The sequence below is a fragment of the Bolinopsis microptera genome, chromosome 1 (genome assembly GCF_026151205.1).
Source record: "Bolinopsis microptera isolate Bmic1 chromosome 1, MBARI_Bmic_1.0, whole genome shotgun sequence".
NCBI classification, from domain to species: domain Eukaryota; kingdom Metazoa; phylum Ctenophora; class Tentaculata; order Lobata; family Bolinopsidae; genus Bolinopsis; species Bolinopsis microptera.
This window is the reverse complement of record NC_087072.1, coordinates 25,801,272-25,822,084: the sequence shown is the minus strand read 5'-3', so window position 1 is coordinate 25,822,084 and position 20,813 is coordinate 25,801,272. Positions and strand designations below refer to the sequence as shown.

Sequence of the window (20,813 nt, the reverse complement as noted above, 5' to 3'; positions counted from 1 at the left end):
ACGGCTGGTTCAGAGTACATCACCTCCTCCTCGTGTACAATGTACGTTGTTATTGTTGCTCATCTGCGAACGATGTACAATGTTATTGTTACCTTGGAATGGTCTTTAGAAACCAAAACAATCAACCACCCTAATGGTGGTAATTAATGGTCTATTATTACATCCCGACTTAAGTCACAGAATTGACGGGGTCTTTAGCAAGAATCACGTGACTAACAAGTGTTACCATGGTTACGTACAGTCTATTCACCAGCGCCAGGTGAGTCTCAATACTCGCCCTCATAGTGCGACCTGTTCCTACAATTAAACCCTATAAGGAAGCTAGTGCTAGGCATCCCGTGTTGTTGCTAAGGGGGGCCTCATTGGACGCGGCTGTGGGTCACGTGACACCGCACCACGTGACACGTGTAGTGCGCGCTGATTGGGGCCGCACTCCCCAGTTCTCTTATACAAACAGTGGTCCACAGTTCAACCTGTTAAACTTTTGTTTTGCTGCACTTGCACAATACCCAGACCCTGTAATAGTTAGTTCAAATTTCACCAGTCTTAGCAAAATGGTTCAGTTTGATGTTGACGACATCTTCTCCCCTACAAGCACCACCCTTCTAGATTTGGAGGATTTTGACTACGACCAGATAGATTCACTCTCAGACTACAGCAGTGGTGTGTCCCCCAGTTCCAGTAACTCTCTAGATTTTGAAGATGACTTGTTTAAAGAACTTTCCGCCTTACCAGACCTGGACTCTGACCAGCTTTGTGATCCCGACTCCTTCCTTAACTTACACAGAGAACCAACTCCAACAGCAACTGATGATATCTCAGTAAAAGAAGAGGTTTCTTCCCCCTTGTCCTCCCCTCAGTCTCTTGACCCAGGATATCCGGTGAAGACTCCTACCAAGCAGAACGAAGAGTTAGTTAATGCTAGCATTTACAACTACACCGGTACAGACTTCCTAAACGATTCAAAACCTCCCGTCAAACCAGAAGTGGTACGGAAGCCAGTCATCATAAAAACAGAAGGCGGCAGCTACGAAACAAACGCCTTCCGGAACTGTATGCGGAGTGACCGGAGCTTCAAAATCTACATCCCGTCTAGGAAACTATCCTCCAACATCATATCAGTCAACATAAAGAAACAAGAGAACCAGGAAGCTCTGCACCAAACCAACTCTCAGCACAACCCTGGTAACCCTGGTAACCCTGGTAACCCTGGTAACCCTGGTAACCCTGGTAACCCTGGTAACCCTGCCAACACACAATACCCACCTTCCTCTAAACACTCCAACCATCAGTTTCCCGCTAACAAACGTCCTAAACCCTCCTCCGGTGTATCCGAAGTTCCTCGGATGATGAAAGGAGGGAGGAAAGTGCCGGAGATGATCACTGCTGACAAGGCCTACTCCTACTACTCTCAGATGAAGAACTTTAAGATGGAGAGTAACAAGGTCAGACGAGCAGGGAGATGTGTCATGACGGTCCCCTCCCATCTCAAGACTGAAGAGGAGATCAGGAACTGGAAGAAGACGCAGAGGATGATAAAGAACAGGGAGTCAGCCTGTCTCAGTCGGAAGAGGAAGAAGGAGTACCTGGGTACTATCGAGGCTAAACTCTCCTTTGCCACTCAACACGGATCTGCTATAGCTAACGAGAACTCGCGACTCCGGAAGGATATGGAGGTAAGAGTAGCTGGGGGGGGGGGGGGGGGGGCCCAGTAGCTTGCTATTTTGTTTTTTATCAAATGCTTAAAATTATCTGGTCAGGACTTTATTTTTGTCCTATCTTCTTTAATTTACTCATTTCACGCGACTTCATGATTTTCATATTTTCATACCTGCACACCCTGGTTAGTGTGTTCTGTATTCTGGAATTTGCCACTCCTAGTTAAATGTAGCTCATTGGTTGACTAGAGAGTTGGGTGTTTAGTTACCTGGCACACAGCTCCATTGTGCTCCTCTCAAGACACGCCCCCGCTCTTAGCGGCCAGTAATTAGAATACACTGGGTGCAGCTCTGTGTAACCGGGACGCGTCCCGTGAGGCTAAAGTGTGTACGGCACCACAATCCTCTCACAGTCTAATAGTTACTCCTCGTTCCATGTGGGGGACATTGGCTCACACTGGCTCAGTTAGTGTGATGTATAGCACTGACAGACCAGCACGCCTCATCAGCTCTGTTCAATGTTGATACCTGTTCACGTGACCTATTACACTCATTAGTCTGCAGGTACACTGATTGACAGCCTAATTGATAACCTCATCATTCAGTTACTCGTTAATCACTAACTATCATATCAGAAACTAATGACATTAAAACATTCCCATCATTAACAAGTTCTCACTTCCATTTTAACTCAAACCTCAATTTCAGAACTTGCAGTCCGAGAACAAAGTACTGAGAGAAGCACTGGATAAACTGAACCACCTCGCAGCCACTCTGTCTAAAAACAAGGGGGCAGTAAGCAAGGGGGCAGTAAGCAAGGGGGCAGTAAGCAAGGACACGGAGACACGAAGTAGATCTCCAACTAGTATCCCTATCAGTACTACTCCCTGAGAGTAATAACTAAAGGAAGGTTCCTGCTGGAAACCTGGACACTACAGATTACTATATAGTATTACTATATACAGACAGTTAGATCAGACAGCCTGGTTCTATTGGTCGTGGGATAGCTTGTGAAGCAACATTCACACAATTATCATCATATTGACTTCTTTGGTTACTATACTATAGTATTAGTAACTACTATAGTTACTATAGTTACCAAGTTACTATTGTTCCTTTTTGTGTTTAAATTAATTTTATACGTTGTATTTTTCCCATATTTGCTTCATCAAACATTAAACATTCTCCATCACATTTTTTCTAGTCTAGTTTTAGACGGCCAAACTGTTCTGGTAGTAGAAAAGTCAATTGTGTGTGTGTGTGTGTGTGTGTGTGTGTGTGTGTGTGTGTGTGTGTGTGTGTGTGTGTGTGTGTGTGTGTGTGTGTGTGTGTGTGTGTGTGTGTGTGTGTGTGTGTGTGTGTGTGTGTGTGTGTGTGTGTGTGTGTGCTGTGTGTGTGTGTGTGTGTGTGTGTGTGTGTGTGTGTGTGTGTGTGTGTGTGTGTGTGTGTGTGTGTGTTCGTGTTCTAACATTATAGTAAATTATTTATCTGTTAACAACAGTAGAGTTATTAAGCGGTCGATAGTCACAATTTTATTGCTTGGTTATTTTACCATTTTTAAAAAGTTTTATTATGCTTTTATGTTTATTGAATAATTTTGATATATATATGAATAAAATATATATATGTATATCTTTACAAAATGTTATCGGGCAAGTTAAAGAAGTATACGTCGTTTTGTTACTTTTGTCAAAGATGAAAATAGTTTGGAGATATAGAATGAGTTAACAAGACATATTACGTAACATCGTGATAAATAAACCTTTTCTTATTTAGCATGTGAAATGATAAATGCTTTGTTATTAACTTATTTAAAACTTTCGTTGAATAAATGATATATAAAATATGCGATTATTCTGATTATTCGAGTCTGTATAAAGTATAAAGGTGTATTATGCATTAATTCTAGAATTACGATCTGTGGGAAAATTATTGTGAATCATTCATTATCAATATCATGTTAACTTCAATTTTAAAATCACCCTATATTAATTAGTTTATTAAATAGTGAAACCACTCTTAAACTACGGGTATGACCCGCTAATCTTAGTGTAATAGTGTTCATAACGTCCACACTGTTTTTACAAAGGGACAGGAATTGTAGAAAAAGCAACATTGACACACATATTATTAGAAAGTGATATTTTTGGAACACTTCCCAAAAAATATAGCATCCCACATATGCGATACAAGTGTAATAAACCATGAGGCTGCACAATCCAATGATAAGCATCATGAGAAGTCACGTGACCTGCACGTGACGATAATCACGCGCGCATCACGTGCCACGCGCATTGGAAGCAAAGCATTGTTATGCTACAGCGGGGACTTATCCTGGTCCTAACTTCCCCCCTCACTATTGCCAATACAGGGTGTGTATATGCACGTGACACTTTTAGCCTTTCTGTGACACATCATATTTTCAGTCTCGAGTTTTTCAACAATTTGGATTCCTTGACCGGGATCAACTGTACCTACTAATTATTTCCTAATTAAACTAGCGTGCTTACACAAAACCTAGTGTTAAATTGCTACCCCAACTTCTAAGGTCGGAAAATTACTTCCCAAAGAGAAGATTATCCCAGTATACACTATAATACACTAAAACTACAATAAAAACAGTTTTAATCAAATTTAATCTCTGAGTCTGAACGACAATATTAATGTTATCGTTATTAGGTAATTTGTAGGGTCGGCATGGCTCCCCTACTGTCGGGATGACATTAGATATGGCTGCTGGGCCTGTCATTGTGCCCCTTCCACACTTTGTGATAAAGTGTCTTTTCAAATTTTTGGAAGTCCGAGTCGGTTCTTTCCTTTATTTTTAGAGTTTTCATGCTTCAAAACAGTAATTTTCTTGGGACAAATGATGATGGCAGGTCGATGGAACAAGTCTAATCCCAGGATTAACAAGCGAACATGACGATTGTTTTCTTTTATTCTGCTCGCCTCTCTTCTTTTTAAACGGCACAACCCCGCTACCTGCAAATATACCTTCAATATTTAGAAGCTTAAAATTAAAAAGTTAAATGTGCTTTGTCCATCTAACTAACCGTGTAGCTTGTAGCGCGATGCACTTATACTGGGTCGCGCCGCGCATCAAATAATGCTTCTCGCAACCGTAGATCGGCGAGATGCACCACTGGGCCTCGCCGAGCTAGGAAGGATTGACATCTGCATCGTGCACTACCTACTACAAGTGTAGTAACACTAGTAGTAACACTAGTAGTAACACTAGTAGTAACACTAGTAGTAACACTAGTAGTAACACTAGTAGTAACACTAGTAGTAACACTAGTAGTAACACTAGTAGTAACACTAGTAGTAACACTAGTAGTAACACTAGTAGAAACACTAGTAGTAACACTAGTAGTAACACTAGTAGTAACACTAGTAGTAACACTAGTAGTAACACTAGTAGTAACACTAGTAGTAGGGGGTGCACTACCTACTACAAGTGTAGTAACACTAGTAGTAACACTAGTAGTAACACTAGTAGTAACACTAGTAGTAACACTAGTAGTAGGGGGTCCACTACCTACTACAACTTAAGTAATGAAATACCGTTTGTGACTTAACCAACGAAAGCAACAGAAAAAGCTGACCTATATTTAGGAAGGGAAGCTTGAAGTCTGAAGAAGGGCTCTGCACGGAACCGTTTTGGAGGCAGAGTGTCTTGGTGAGTATGCCGGGTCCGGAGCTGACAATACTGCGAGAGTTGCAGGCTCCCAGGCAGGGCAGGGTTATAGGTTTTATCTTCAGCTCGGGTAACTGGGAGGTTGGAAAACTAAAATCATCAACTTAAAAATGGCTATTATTGAAGCTATTCGATATTGCATTGGCCGTATTATAGAAAATATGACCGAAATAATTATCGCACTAGAATAAAAGTCTTACAAATTTACAAATCCGGACTATATCCAACGAATATGGCCTCAATATTTGGTAGGCCAGGGCCCAAGATGGTAAAATTCATGAACAATGAACAAGACTACTGGAAGGCGCGGGCTATACCTCCACGTGCACGCGCGCTATATCTCCACCGAAAGCACATCTAATTAAAATTTGATACGTATGAAATAGTTCTATAACTTGCATTATTCTGCACTAAGTTTGAAGTTGACGTGAACTGACCAAAATTAAACATGGAGAATCGTTTAAGATCACTTTCGAGGCACCTCGACAAAAGCTACTCACGTTGCTCTAACCAGAGCCCTCTCGCTTGCAGTAGTGAACTACGCACGCTATTGTGCTTTTTTACGGAGAAATAAGACAATAGCGTTGTTGTGCTTTTTATTCTCTTCCAAAAGTATTCCAAGTTATTTATAAAACATATTGATTCTTAATACATTCCAAAACATTTGTTCTCGAATCATGATGTTTGAAAGAAGTTATTACATTGCGCGCAAATTAGAGAGTGTGCTTTTGGTGGAGAGACTTACTCTGGTGCTGTTAACATGGCCCCCAGGAGATGCTTACTCTGGTGCTGTTAACATGGCCCCCAGGAGAGACTAACTCTGGTGCTGTTAACATGGCCCCCAGGAGATGCTTACTCTGGTGCTGTTAACATGGCCCCCAGAAGAGACTTACTCTGGTGCTGTTAAGATGGCCCCCAGGAGAGACTTACTCTGGTGCTGTTAATGTGGCCCCCAGGAGAGACTTACTCTGGTGCTGTTAACATGGCCCCCAGGAGAGACTAACTCTGGTGCTGTTAACATGGCCCCAAGGACAGACTTACTCTGGTGCTGTTAACATGGCCCCCAGGAGAGACTTACTCTGGTGCTGTTAACATGGCCCCCAGGAGTGACTTACTCTGGTGCTGTTAACATGGCCCCCAGGAGATGCTTACTCTGGTGCTGTTAACATGGCCCCCAGGAGAGACTTACTCTGGTGCTGTTAACATGGCCCCCAGCAGAGACTTACTCTGGTGCTGTTAACATGGCCCCCAGGAGATGCTTACTCTGGTGTTGTTAACATGGCCCCCAGGAGAGACTTACTCTGGTGCTGTTAACATGGCCCCCAGGAGAGACTTACTCTGGTGCTGTTAACATGGCCCCCAGGAGATGCTTACTCTAGTGCTGTTAACATGGCCCCCAGGAGAGACTTCCTCTAATGCTGTTAACATGGCCCCCAGGAGAGACTTACTCTGGTGCTGTTAACATTGCCCCCAGGAGAGACTTACTCTGGTGCTGTTAACATGGCCCCCAGGAGTGACTTACTCTGGTGCTGTTAACATGGCCCCCAGGAGATGCTTACTCTGGTGCTGTAAACATGGCCCCCAGCAGAGACTTACTCTGGTGCTGTTAACATGGCCCCCAGCAGACACTTACTCTGGTGCTGTTAACATGGCCCCCAGGAGAGACTTACTCTGGTGCTGTTAACATGGCCCCCAGCAGAGACTTACTCTGGTGCTGTTAACATGGCCCCCAGTAGAGACTTACTCTGGTGCTGTTAACATGGCCCCCAGCAGAGACTTACTCTGGTGCTGTTAACATGGCCCCCAGGAGAGACTTACTCTGGTGCTGTTAACATGGCCCCCAGGAGAGACTTACTCTGGTGCTGTTAACATGGCCCCCAGGAGATGCTTACTCTGGTGCTGTTAACATGGCCCCCAGGAGAGACTTACTCTGGTGCTGTTAACGTGGCCCCCAGGAGAGACTTACTCTGGTGCTGTTAACATGGCCCCCAGGAGAGACTTACTCTGGTGCTGTTAACATGGCCCCCAGGAGATGCTTACTCTGGTGCTGTTAACATGGCCCCCAGAAGAGACTTACTCTGGTGCTGTTAAGATGGCCCCCAGGAGAGACTTACTCTGGTGCTGTTAATGTGGCCCCCAGGAGAGACTTATTCTGGTGCTGTTAACATGGCCCCCAGGAGTGACTTACTCTGGTGCTGTTAACATGGCCCCCAGCAGAGACTTACTCTGGCGCTGTTAACATGGCCCCCAGGAGAGACTTACTCTGGTGCTGTTAACATGGCCCCCAGGAGAGACTTACTCTGGTGCTGTTAACATGGCCCCCAGGAGAGACTTACTCTGGTGCAGTTAACATGGCCCCCAGGAGAGACTTACTCTGGTGCTGTTAATATGGCCCCCAGGAGATGCTTACTCTGGTGCTGTTAACATGGCCCCCAAGGACAGACTTACTCTGGTGCTGTTAACATGGCCCCCAGGAGAGACTTACTCTGGTGCTGTTAACATGGCCCCCAGGAGTGACTTACTCTGGTGCTGTTAACATGGCCCCCAGCAGAGACTTACTCTGGTGCTGTTAACATGGCCCCCAGGAGAGACTTACTCTGGTGCTGTTAACGTGGTCCCCAGGAGAGACTTACTCTGGTGCTGTTAACGTGGCCCCCAGGAGAGACTTACTCTGGTGCTGTTAACATGGCCCCCAGGAGAGACTTACTCTGGTGCTGTTAACGTGGCCCCCAGGAGAGACTTACTCTGGTGCTGTTAACATGGCCCCCAGAAGAGACTTACTCTGGTGCTGTTAACATGGCCCCCAGGAGATGCTTACTCTGGTGCTGTTAACATGGCCCCCAGGAGATGCTTACTCTGGTGCTGTTAACATGGCCCCCAGGAGAGACTTACTCTGGTGCTGTTAACATGGCCCCAGGAGAGACTTACTCTGGTGTTGTTAACATGGCCCCCAGGAGAGACTTACTCTGGTGCTGTTAACATGGCCCCCAGGAGAGACTTACTCTGGTGTTGTTAATGTGGTCCGGCTGAGAATCTGACACCAAATTGCAGTATTCTCTGAGGTAGGGGCTAGGGTAAATGTAGTTAGTGAGGTGACAGAAAGAGAAAGGATGAGATAGTCGTGTAGGAGGGACTATTGCTGAGGGGGGCGATCCTTTCTTTACTCTCGTCTTCTGAGGTGTGATAGATTCTCCGCTTTTCCAACTCCAGGGGCCTATAGTATTACAATTAATATTAGTTTTACAGTAACTGTAACTATAACCGGTACCATTACTGTTGAAGAATGTAGAGGACCTACTATCCTGACTAAAGTACCTAGGTGGTGTTTAGAGGACCTACTATCCTGACTAAAGTACCTAGGTGGTCTTTAGAGGACCTACTATCCTGACCAAAGTAACTAGGTGGTGTTTAGAGGACCTACTATCCTGACTAAAGTACCTAGGTGGTGTTTAGAGGACCTACTATCCTGACTAAAGTACCTAGGTGGTGTTTATAGGACCTACTATCCTGACTAAAGTACCTAGGTGGTGTTTAGAGGACCTACTATCCTGACTAAAGTACCTAGGTGGTGTTTAGAGGACATACTATCCTGACTAAAGAAACTAGGTGGTCTTTAGAGGATCTACTATCCTGACCAAAGTAACTAGATGGTGTTTAGAGGACCTACTATCCTGACTAAAGTACCTGGGTGGTGTTTAGAGAACATACTATCCTGACTAAAGTACCTAGGTGGTGTTTAGAGGACCTACTATCCTGACTAAAGTACCTAGGTGGTGTTTAGAGGACCTACTATCCTGACTAAAGTACCTAGGTGGTGTTTAGAGGACCTACTATCCTGACTAAAGTACCTAGGTGGTGTTTAGAGGACCTACTATCCTGACTAAAGTACCTAGGTGGTGTTTAGAGGACCTACTATCCTGACTAAAGTACCTAGGTGGTGTTTAGAGGACCTACTATCCTAACTAAAGTACCTAGGTGGTGTTTAGAGGACCTACTATCCTGACTAAAGTACCTAGGTGGTGTTTAGAGGACCTACTATCCTGACTAAAGTACCTAGGTGGTGTTTAGAGGACCTACTATCCTGACTTAAGTACCTAGGTGGTGTTAAGAGGACCTACTATCCTGACTAAAGTACCTAGGTGGTGTTTAGAGGACATACTATCCTGACTAAAGTACCTAGGTGGTGTTTAGAGGACCTACTATCCTGACTAAAGTACCTAGGTGGTGTTTAGAGGACCTACTATCCTGACTAAAGTACCTAGGTACAGGTGGTGTTTAGAGGACCTACTATCCTGACTAAAGTACCTAGGTGGTGTTTAGAGGACCTACTATCCTGACTTAAGTACCTAGGTGGTGTTAAGAGGACCTACTATCCTGACTAAAGTACCTAGGTGGTGTTTAGAGGACATACTATCCTGACTAAAGTACCTAGGTGGTGTTTAGAGGACCTACTATCCTGACTAAAGTACCTAGGTGGTGTTTAGAGGACCTACTATCCTGACTAAAGTACCTAGGTACAGGTGGTGTTTAGAGGACCTACTATCCTGACTAAAGTACCTAGGTGGTGTTTAGAGGACCTACTATCCTGACTAAAGTACCTAGGTGGTGTTTAGAGGACCTACTATCCTGACTAAAGTACCTAGGTGGTGTTTAGAGGACCTACTATCCTGACTAAAGTACCTAGGTACAGGTGGTGTTTAGAGGACCTACTATCCTGACTAAAGTACCTAGGTGGTGTTTAGAGGACCTACTATCCTGACTAAAGTACCTAGGTGGTGTTTAGAGGACCTACTATCCTGACTAAAGTACCTAGGTGGTGTTTAACGGACCTACTATCCTGACTAAAGTACCTAGGTGGTGTTTAGAGGACCTACTATCCTGACTAAAGTACCTAGGTGGTGTTTAGAGGACCTACTATCCTGACTAAAGTACCTAGGTGGTGTTTATAGGACCTACTATCCTGACTAAAGTACCTAGGTGGTGTTAAGAGGACCTACTATCCTGACTAAAGTACCTAGGTGGTGTTTAGAGGACCTACTATCCTGACTAAAGTACCTAGGTGGTGTTTAGAGGACCTACTATCCTGACTAAAGTACCTAGGTGGTGTTTAGAGGACCTACTATCCTGACTAAAGTACCTAGGTGGTGTTTAGAGGACATACTATCCTGACTAAAGTACCTAGGTGGTGTTTAGAGGACCTACTATCCTGACTAAAGTACCTAGGTGGTGTTTAGAGGACCTACTATCCTGACTAAAGTACCTAGGTGGTGTTTAGAGGACCTACTATCCTGACTAAAGTACCTAGGTGGTGTTTAGAGGACCTACTATCCTGACTAAAGTACCTAGGTGGTGTTTAGAGGACATACTATCCTGACTAAAGTACCTAGGTGGTGTTTAGAGGACCTACTATCCTGACTAAAGTACCTAGGTGGTGTTTAGAGGACCTACTATCCTGACTAAAGTACCTAGGTGGTGTTTATAGGACCTACTATCCTGACTAAAGTACCTAGGTGGTGTTAAGAGGACCTACTATCCTGACTAAAGTACCTAGGTGGTGTTTAGAGGACCTACTATCCTGACTAAAGTACCTAGGTGGTGTTTAGAGGACATACTATCCTGACTAAAGTACCTAGGTGGTGTTTAGAGGACCTACTATCCTGACTAAAGTACCTAGGTGGTGTTTAGAGGACCTACTATCCTGACTAAAGTACCTAGGTGGTGTTTATAGGACCTACTATCCTGACCAAAGTAACTAGGTGGTGTTTAGAGGACCTACTATCCTGACTAAAGTACCTAGGTGGTGTTTAGAGGACCTACTATCCTGACTAAAGTACCTAGGTGGTGTTTAGAGGACCTACTATCCTGACTAAAGTACCTAGGTGGTGTTTAGAGGACCTACTATCCTGACTAAAGTACCTAGGTGGTGTTTAGAGGACCTACTATCCTGACTAAAGTACCTAGGTGGTGTTTAGAGGACCTACTATCCTGACTAAAGTACCTAGGTGGTGTTTAGAGGACCTACTATCCTGACTAAAGTACCTAGGTGGTGTTTAGAGGACCTACTATCCTGACTAAAGTACCTAGGTGGTGTTTAGAGGACCTACTATCCTGACTAAAGTACCTAGGTGGTGTTTAGAGGACCTACTATCCTGACTAAAGTACCTAGGTGGTGTTTAGAGGACCTACTATCCTGACTAAAGTACCTAGGTGGTGTTTAGAGGACCTACTATCCTGACTAAAGTACCTAGGTGGTGTTTAGAGGACCTACTATCCTGACTAAAGTACCTAGGTGGTGTTTAGAGGACCTACTATCCTGACTAAAGTACCTAGGTGGTGTTTAGAGGACCTACTATCCTGACTAAAGTACCTAGGTGGTGTTTAGAGGACCTACTATCCTGACTAAAGTACCTAGGTGGTGTTTAGAGGACCTACTATCCTGACTAAAGTACCTAGGTGGTGTTTAGAGGACCTACTATCCTGACTAAAGTACCTGGGTGGTGTTTAGAGGACCTACTATCCTGACTAAAGTACCTAGGTGGTGTTTAGAGGACCTACTATCCTGACTAAAGTACCTAGGTTGTCTTTAGGGTTGGAGAGGAGGAGTTTGAAATGGCATGTCACGTGATAAGAGTCTGGATCGAGGGTCTGTGAAATGTTTAGTAGGGTGTCTGTAGACCGGTGAGATAGATAGTCAGCAAGGCATCCTACATGAGGGTGTACCATGAAGTCTCATAGCACCCAGCTATCTGGGGGAGGTGTTTTACATAACAAAACCTTTTGGAATACAGTGGGGTACATGTCAAACGCAAGAAAAAAGAGTGTAACTTACTCAACCGACAATGAAAGAAGTATAAAGCACGGTCTATAACAGAAGGAGCAATAAAAGTGAAAATATTAGTAAGGGGGGGGGGGGGGGGGGGGGGGGCTGGTAGTGGACTGTGTTGTAATGGTGAGGGGGGGGGGGTGGTAGTGGACTGTGTTGTAATGGTGAGGGGGGGGGGGGGGTGGTAGTGGACTGTGTTGTAATGGTGAGGGGGGGGGGGTGGTAGTGGACTGTGTTGTAATGGTGGGGGGGTGGTAGTGGACTGTGTTGTAATGGTGAGGGGGGGGGGGGGGGGGGTGGTAGTGTGTTGTAATGGTGAGCGAAGTGGGGTGGGGGGGGGGGGGGGGGGTAGTGGACTGTGTTGTAATGGTGGGGGGGTGGTAGTGGACTGTGTTGTAATGGTGAGGGGGGGGGGGGGGGTGGTAGTGTGTTGTAATGGTGAGGGGGGGGGGGGGGTGGTAGTGGACTGTGTTGTAATGGTGGGGGGGTGGTAGTGGACTGTGTTGTAATGGTGAGGGGGGGGGGGTAGTGGACTGTGTTGTAATGGTGAGGGGGGGGGGGGGGGTGGTAGTGGACTGTGTTGTAATGGTGGGGGGGTGGTAGTGGACTGTGTTGTAATGGTGAGGGGGGGGGGGGTGGTAGTGTGTTGTAATGGTGAGCGAAGTGGGGTGGGGGGGGGGGGGGGTAGTGGACTGTGTTGTAATGGTGGGGGGGTGGTAGTGGACTGTGTTGTAATGGTGAGGGGGGGTTGGTAGTGGACTGTGTTGTAATGGTGAGCGAGGTGGGGGTGTGGTAGTGGAATGTGTTGTAATGGTGAGCGAGGTGGGGGTGTGGTAGTGGAATGTGTTGTAATGGTGAGAGAGGTGGGGTGTGGTAGTGGAATGTGTTGTAATGGTGAGAGAGGTGATGATATTGTGTTACAAATGCGTGGTCTATAACGCAGGACTTTGCGCCGAGTTTACTGGATTCAGTGATCAGGTATGTGTAATGTTCTAATGTACCGTCACAATAGTGACTTTTATATAATGTGACACAGATAAAAGAAAGGATTAGCCAAGTGATAAATTTGAAAATGCGCGTTACCATGGTTACTATATTTGCATACCGACAGTACATATTATCAAATAATATTCACTCTGAAAATATTCTTCTCATTTCACAGGAAATCAGGGTATTGACTATCAAGATAATTAAATCGTGCTATATTATATAACAAGAACTGTAGAAAGGAGAAGATTTATTTAAGGCGGTCTGAGAAACTAATGTTCTTACTAACTCACATAGGACTATCTGTTTCCCTGGACATTTGAAAACACTCATTTAAGTTACCAATGTATTATGTACTACCAACTCCTAGTTATAGTATAGGTTATAGTTATAGTGAGCTAAAGACCCAGGTATGTACTATGCAATTATCAAAATATCACGTGTTCTTTATTAAATGCTTCATGCTTAATCGTTCCCTCATATATCTGTAAAGGCGTGTCAATATAAAAATAAAGACAGTTAAAAACTAACACAATCTTTTCAAAAAAAGGCAAAATTGAATGTCACGCTTTTTAAAAGTTTCAAAACTAAGACGCCCACTGGTGCAAAAGAGATAATTTTAATCAAGTTATTTAAAAAGTTTCAGCTAGATTTAAGATTAAGATTAGTTAAATCATAGAGGTTAATCAGAAATTGAATTTAAAAGTTCATTATAATACGAAGCTAAGTTATCCAGAAATTGTTTTCATCGGATTTGTTTTGTTATACGCCTGCTCAACTTTAACCACTTTAACCACTTTAACCACTTTAACCACTTTAACCACTTTAACCACTTTAACCACTTGAACCACTTTAACCACTTTAACACACTTCGCAGTTCCCTCTAATTAGTGGTCTCCTGTGAACCAGATGTTTTCAGCTGATACCTTACCAGGCCCCCAACAAACCAATGGCGAGTCAGCACGGAGACTCGAGCCAATGAGAACAAAGTTAGGAGATGTGAGAAAGGGAACTCCTGGATAACGTAGCTGCCTCTTCATTAGTACAACATTAGTACAATATTAGTACAACATAAGTACAATATTAGTACAGTATTAGTACAACATTAGTACAATATTAGTACAATATTAGTACAACATAAGTACAATATTAGTACAGTATTAGTACAATATTAGTACAATATTAGTACAACATTAGTACAATATTAGTACAATATTAGTACAATATTATAATTAAAACGTCCAATAACAACATACACTATCACGATAAAAAGATACAACATTAGTACTAGAGCAGGGTTTTATATATACCTGCTATACTATATTATAACGTACTAAAACTAGATCAGCTCGCTCATGCCCCTTCAAGTTACACCAGGTCTTAGGTCAACGGTACCCAAAAAAGATCAAAAAAGTCACAGAATGTTAAAAATACCACGTATTTTGTAACAAATCGGGATTTCCATTTTTTGTCCCAAAGATGTCGTGGAAATTGTGATTTTTCATGTTGTGAATCAAATTTTTATCACCGATATTTCTTAGGCTGCTGAAGATGCAAACGACTTCACACCACGTGTCATGACGTTACACCACGTGACATAACGTCACACCACGCAAATGTTTCTGTTGTTTTGAAAAGCACAAGATATAAACTGATGGCGAGGTGACTAGGTTTCTACTGGAGAGTGTAGCGAGGTGACTAGGTTTCTACTGGAGAGTGTAGCGAGGTGACTAGGTTCCTACTGAAGAGTGTCTGATAGCAAGCTCATGCGAAGAGCAGGGTAAGTGCTCAGTTGACACGAATTGTGGTGTACTGTGATGCCTCCTCTCCTTCTTCTCTCTCGTCGTAAATCTCCTTCACAACCTGAAGCAGTCCTCTTCTAAAACATAACCGCTTAGCCATTCATACTGTTTGGGGGGGGGGGGGGGGGTGCCGCTTACTGTTTGGGGGGGGGGGGGGGTGCCGCTTACTGTTTCCCAGCCAATCAGTGATAGTGATATGGTACAGTGGTATACAGTGGTATGTAGTGGTATACAGTGGTATGTAGTGGTATACAGTGGTATGTAGTGGTATACAGTGGTATGTTATGTCACGTGAAATAGGTTAATGGCAATGATAGGTGAAATGAGTGCCGCAGAAGTGAAGAGCGATAGCAGAAAGCGAATATCAAGAGAAAGGAGGCATGTGAAGGCTATCAAGAGAAAGGAGGCATGTGAAGGTTATCAAGAGAAAGGAGGCATGTGAAGGCTATCAAGAGAAAGGAGGCATGTGAAGGCTATCAAGAGAAAGGAGGCATGTGAAGGCTATCAAGAGAAAGGAGGCATGTGAAGGCTATCAAGAGAAAGGAGGCATGTGAAGGCTATCAAGAGAAAGGAGGCATGTGAAGGCTATCAAGAGAAAGGAGGCATGTGAAGGCTTGAGAAGACGTTAGGAAGTTAGAAAGTGCTGAGAACACAAGCAAGAGAGCGCTCTGAGACACCGAGAGAGAGCTTGATTAATCAAATAGAACGAGAAATATCTCCAGCTGTAAAGCACTACACATTATATACTACTTTACTACGACAAATTGAGAGAAACACGTTAATCAACTGATTATCACTATCAGAATGTGTAGTATTAGTAGCGCGTTACCATGGTTACTATACTTCAGTTGTGAACAGTGTGGACACTGCATCTTCAGCTCCTGTAGTTGTGAACAGTGTGGACACTGCATCTTCAGCTCCTGGAAGATATGGAACAGTCGAACTATAAGAACGCCCACCAAGATCCGTATCTACAAGGCTGCTGTTATTACCATTCTGTTATATGGAGCTGAAGTCTGGAACACAACAAAGAAGCAGATGAAACGGTTTGAGGTCTTCCATCTAACCTCCCTGAGAAGAATCTTGAAGATAAAGTGGTTCTTCCACGTCTCCAATGAAGAAGTTCTCAGGCGTGCTGGAATCAAGTCTATTGAAACTTTCATCGGTTCGGCTAGACTAAGGTGGTACGGAGTACGGACATGTTGTCAGAATGCCAGAGACACGGTTTCCCAATTTTTTACTGGATTGGAAACCAAACTATGGAAATAGACTGAGAGGACGACCCCGCAAAGGCTGGATGGCCTGTGTACTCGAGGATGCAGCTGAATTTACAGGTGTCGATAACATCAGCAGAGATGCAGTAAAACAGTTGGCGCTAAAGCGAGTGGAATGGAGGAACATGTTCGACTAGGAGGAGACCTCTTCATGTAGCATGTATGTTGTTCTCAAGCTAATATACCGGCACTAGTTCTCAAGCTGATATACCGGCACTAGTTCTCAAGCTAATACACCGGCACTAGTTCTCAAGCTGATATACCGGCACTAGTTCTCAAGCTAATATACCGGCACTAGTTCTCAAGCTGATATACCGGCACTAGTTCTCAAGCTAATATACCGGCACTAGTTCTCAAGCTGATATACCGGCACTAGTTCTCAAGCTGATATACCGGCACTAGTTCTCAAGCTAATATACCGGCACTAGTTCTCAAGCTAATATACCGGCACTAGTTCTCAAGCTAATATACCGGCACTAGTTCTCAAGCTGATATACCGGCACTAGTTCTCAAGCTAATATACCGGCACTAGTTCTCAAGCTAATATACCGGCACTAGTTCTCAAGCTGATATACCGGCACTAGTTCTCAAGCTAATATACCGGCACTAGTTCTCAAGCTAATATACCGGCACTAGTTCTCAAGCTGATATACCGGCACTAGTTCTCAAGCTAATATACCGGCACTAGTTCTCAAGCTAATATACCGGCACTAGTTCTCAAGCTAATATACCGGCACTAGTTCTCAAGCTGATATACCGACACTAGTTCTCAAGCTAATATACCGGCACTAGTTCTCAAGCTAATATACCGGCACTAGTTCTCAAGCTGATATACCGGCACTAGTTCTCAAGCTGATATACCGGCACTAGTTCTCAAGCTGATATACCGGCACTAGTTCTCAAGCTAATATACCGGCACTAGTTCTCAAGCTAATATACCGGCACTAGTTCTCAAGCTAATATACCGGCACTAGTTCTCAAGCTAATATACCGGCACTAGTTCTCAAGCTAATATACTGACACTAGTTCTCAAGCTAATATACCCGCACTAGTTCTCAAGCTGATATACCGGCACTAGTTCTCAAGCTGATATACCGGCACTAGTTCTCAAGCTAATATACCGGCACTAGTTCTCAAGCTGATATACCGCACTAGTTCTCAAGCTGATATACCGGCACTAGTTCTCAAGCTAATATACCGGCACTAGTTCTCAAGCTAATATATCTGCACTAGTTCTCAAGCTAATAACTGCACTAGTTTTCAAGTAATTTTCCGGCACTTTAAGTTATTGTTAGGGTCTCAAGCTAATATACTGCATATTCTCAAGCTATATACGACTTGTTTCAAGTAAATACCGGCACTATTTCAAGCCTAATTTAGGGCATAGTTTCTAAGTAAATATGACTAGTTTCTCAAGCTTTTAAACTGACACTAGTTCTAAGTTTTTACCCGCACAGTTCTAGCTGTATACCGGACTAGTTTCCAAGCTGATTTTACCGGCCTAGTTTTAAGTAATTTTCCGGGACTATTTTTCCAAAATTGGAACCAAATTTTTCCCAAAGTAATTTTTCCGGGAAATGTTTAAAGTGTTTTTTAGGGGCACAAACTCACTTTTTTACGGCCTTTTTTCAAGCTTTTTTACCGGCATTTTGTTCCAAGTGATAACCGCCTATTTCTCAAGGTTTTGGAAATTTTTAACTAATATATAACTGTTCTAAGCTAATATACCCACACTAGTTTAAAAGCTGATTCCCCGGCACTATTTCTAAAAAGCTAAAAACCGGCATTTGTTCTCAAGCAAAATTAAGGCACTTTTTCCAAGCTGAACACCAGCATATTTCAAATTTCCCAAACAAAAATTCAAAAAATTTTCCCCAATTTTAAACTATAACCCCTATTCCCAACTTTAACCCATATCCAAATTTTTTAAAAGGACTATTCTCAACTTAATTTACCGGCCATTTTTTCTCAAGCAAAATATCCGAATAGTTCTCAACAATATAGGGGCACTATTTCTAAGCTGATATACCGGGGCACTTTTAAAAAGCGGGGAATACCGCACTAGTTTAACTGATATCCCGGCCCTAGTTCTCAAAGATATACCGGCACTAGTTCTCAAGCTTATCCCGGGGCACTAGTTTCAGTTTAATATAAAAGGCATAGTTTCAAGTTGATATACGGCACTATTTCTAAAAGCTGTTTTTCCGCTTAGTTTCAAGCTAATTTTTTACCCGCACTAGTTTTAGCAATTTTTAACCGAATTAGTTCTCAAGAGTATCCGGCCCCCACGTTTAAAGCTAAATAGGGAAAACAGTCTCAAAAATAACCAAAAAACTATTTTTAAAAAGCAATATCCCGGGGAAACTTTCCAAGCTAATATAGGGGCAAGTTTCTCAAGCTAATCCCGGCACTAGTTCTAAGCGATTACCAGCCTTTTTTCTCAAGTGATTTTTCCGGCACTATTTTCTCAATTTTGAAAAACCGGCATAGTTCTAAAGCTTTTTTCCCCCACTATTCTCAATCTAATATACCGGCCTAGTTTCAAGTGAATTAACCGGCCTATTTTCTCAAGCTAATTTTATCCGCACAGTTCCAAGCGAATCCCGCACTAGTTTCATTTGTATCCCGGCACTAGTTCTCAAGCTAATATCCCGGCAAGTTCTCAAGTAATTTTACCCCGGCATAGTTTCAAGATATCCCGGCACAGTTCTCAAGCTTTTTTACCGGCACAGTTTCTCAAGCTGATATACCGCACTAGTCTAGTTCTCTAGTTTCCCAGGCTAATATACCGGCACTAGTTCTCAAGCTGATATACCGGCACTATTCTCAAGCTGATATACCGGCACTAGTTCTCAGCTGATATACCGGCACTAGTTCTCAAGCTAATATACCGGCACTAGTTCTCAAGCTAATATACCGGCACTAGTTCTCAAGCTAATATACCGGCACTAGTTCTCAAGCTGATATACCGGCACTAGTTCTTAAGCTAATATACCCGCACTAGTTCTCAAGCTAATATACCGGCACTAGTTCCCAAGCTGATATACCGGCACTAGTTCTCAAGCTAATATACCGGCACTAGTTCTCAAGCTGATATACCGGCACTAGTTCTCAAGCTGATATACCGGCACTAGTTCCCAAGCTGATATACCGGCACTAGTTCTCAAGCTGATTGAGGGATATATATGACAGTAGATATTATGTTATATGAATGTATGTTATATGACAGCAGATAATGAATGTGACTTTGTGATCTCTGGGAAACATATTTTATCAAATTAAAATCTTTATTAAATTTAAAATTTATATCAAATTTACAAACTATGTCAAATTTAGGATCTTTATTAAATTTCCTTTACAGCGAAACCCGGGTCGTACCGTAAGGAGACTGCGCAGTCCGAAGAAGTATCCGTCCTCGTAGTTCCCCAGCTCCCAGGGTTTATCGTGTGTTATCTGACCGCCCTCTACCAGCTCGCTTATTTCCGTAGTCTTGCCAAAGTCTATCAACCAGATACCAACTCGTTCTCTGTCGTACACAAAGAGGAGCGACGTACCGACAAACTGACGAACAAACATTCGTTAATTAGCAACACACAGTCAGCAAACTGGTAATTTAGTAGGTTCGCAGTGGACTAATTTGATATATGTTTATTAATTCTGTTTATTTCGTTGTATTATCAGCTGTTTATATGTCTATATATATTTTACATTACCGACCTCATGTTCCTTGAAGTAAGTTGACTCCTCTAATAATTGAGTCACGTTTTCAAGCTCTCTCAAAAATCCCTCAATGCCGGACCGACCAAGTGGGTTGAAGTATATTTTCAGGGCGTTCTTGACCTGAGAATTTTAGATCAGTTAAAAATTTTTCCCATATTCAAGTTGCACGAAAACAAGTTTGAAGTTGTTTGTACCCTTGTTTGCTTAAGAATATCTGCCTCTTAAACATTTTCAGAAGAAATGTAATTTTTGAGTGAGGTTAAAAACTATACAAAATATAGGAGTCAACATGTGGACACCACATAGCAATATCGTGGTTAACAAGGCACGTAAGGTTCTTGGAGTATTCAAATATAGGACAAAACCCACACCCCCCACATAAGGTAACACCCCCCCAACATAAGGTAACACCCCCCCCCCCCCAACATAAGGTAACACCCACACCCCCAACATAAGGTAACACCCCCCCCAACATAAGGTAACACCCCCCCCCCCCTCCAACATAAGGTAACACCCCCCCCCCCCCAACATAAGGTAACACCCCCCCTCCAACATAAGGTAACAACCCCCCCCCCCAACATAAGGTAACCCCCCCCAACATAAGGTAACAACCCCCCCCCAACATAAGGTAACACCCCCCCCCCCCAACATAAGGTAACAACCCCCCCCCCTCCAACATAAGGTAACACCCCCCCCCCCCAACATAAGGTAACACCCCCCCTCCAACATAAGGTAACAACCCCCCCCCCCAACATAAGGTAACAACCCCCCCCCCAACATAAGGTAACAACCCCCCCCCAACATAAGGTAACACCCCCCCCCCCAACATAAGGTAACAACCCCCCCCCTCCA

At 43.4% G+C, this 20,813-nt stretch overlaps 3 protein-coding genes across 3 annotated transcripts in view; 1 reads left to right on the top strand and 2 right to left on the bottom strand.

Annotated features, from left to right (window-relative positions):
* The first annotated feature begins 487 nt into the window (after positions 1 to 487).
* On the top strand, positions 488 to 2,797 carry LOC134814333 (cyclic AMP-responsive element-binding protein 3-like protein 2). The gene is made up of 2 exons (XM_063822431.1): positions 488 to 1,676; positions 2,367 to 2,797. The coding sequence occupies exons 1-2, from the start codon at positions 555 to 557 to the stop codon at positions 2,547 to 2,549; spliced, it is 1,305 nt and encodes a 434-aa protein (XP_063678501.1). The 5' UTR covers positions 488 to 554; the 3' UTR covers positions 2,550 to 2,797.
* Positions 2,798 to 3,331: 534 nt separating this feature from the next.
* On the bottom strand, positions 3,332 to 12,103 carry LOC134814340 (uncharacterized). The gene is made up of 4 exons (XM_063822442.1): positions 11,928 to 12,103; positions 8,358 to 8,569; positions 5,264 to 5,429; positions 3,332 to 4,640 (listed from the first exon to the last, which is right to left on the bottom strand). The coding sequence occupies exons 1-4, from the start codon at positions 12,076 to 12,078 to the stop codon at positions 4,492 to 4,494; spliced, it is 678 nt and encodes a 225-aa protein (XP_063678512.1). The 5' UTR covers positions 12,079 to 12,103; the 3' UTR covers positions 3,332 to 4,491.
* Positions 12,104 to 13,227: 1,124 nt separating this feature from the next.
* LOC134826212 (inositol-trisphosphate 3-kinase A-like) overlaps positions 13,228 to 20,813 on the bottom strand; it is a 36,864-nt gene continuing 29,278 nt past the window's right edge. Inside the window, exons 7-9 of the mRNA XM_063838509.1 lie at positions 19,959 to 20,081; positions 19,620 to 19,802; positions 13,228 to 15,028 (exon numbers count right to left, since the gene is read on the bottom strand). Coding sequence (XP_063694579.1) covers positions 14,954 to 15,028; positions 19,620 to 19,802; positions 19,959 to 20,081 — 381 coding nt within the window. The 3' untranslated portion in view covers positions 13,228 to 14,953. The remainder of the gene's footprint in view (positions 15,029 to 19,619; positions 19,803 to 19,958; positions 20,082 to 20,813) is intronic.

What these genes read in the sequence shown, in the direction of transcription:
- LOC134814333 (XM_063822431.1), top strand. Translation starts at nt 555, where the DNA reads ATGGTTCAGTTTGATGTTGACGACATCTTCTCCCCTACAAGCACCACC. An exon ending in GACTCCGGAAGGATATGGAG is followed by an intron (nt 1,677 to 2,366) that starts GTAAGAGTAGCT and finishes CCTCAATTTCAG; the next exon opens with AACTTGCAGTCCGAGAACAA.
- LOC134814340 (XM_063822442.1), bottom strand. Translation starts at nt 12,078, where the DNA reads ATGGTACACCCTCATGTAGGATGCCTTGCTGACTATCTATCTCACCGG. An exon ending in ACCACATTAACAACACCAGA is followed by an intron (nt 5,430 to 8,357) that starts GTAAGTCTCTCC and finishes CCAACCTCCCAG; the next exon opens with TTACCCGAGCTGAAGATAAA. An exon ending in GCTTCCCTTCCTAAATATAG is followed by an intron (nt 4,641 to 5,263) that starts GTCAGCTTTTTC and finishes GTATATTTGCAG; the next exon opens with GTAGCGGGGTTGTGCCGTTT.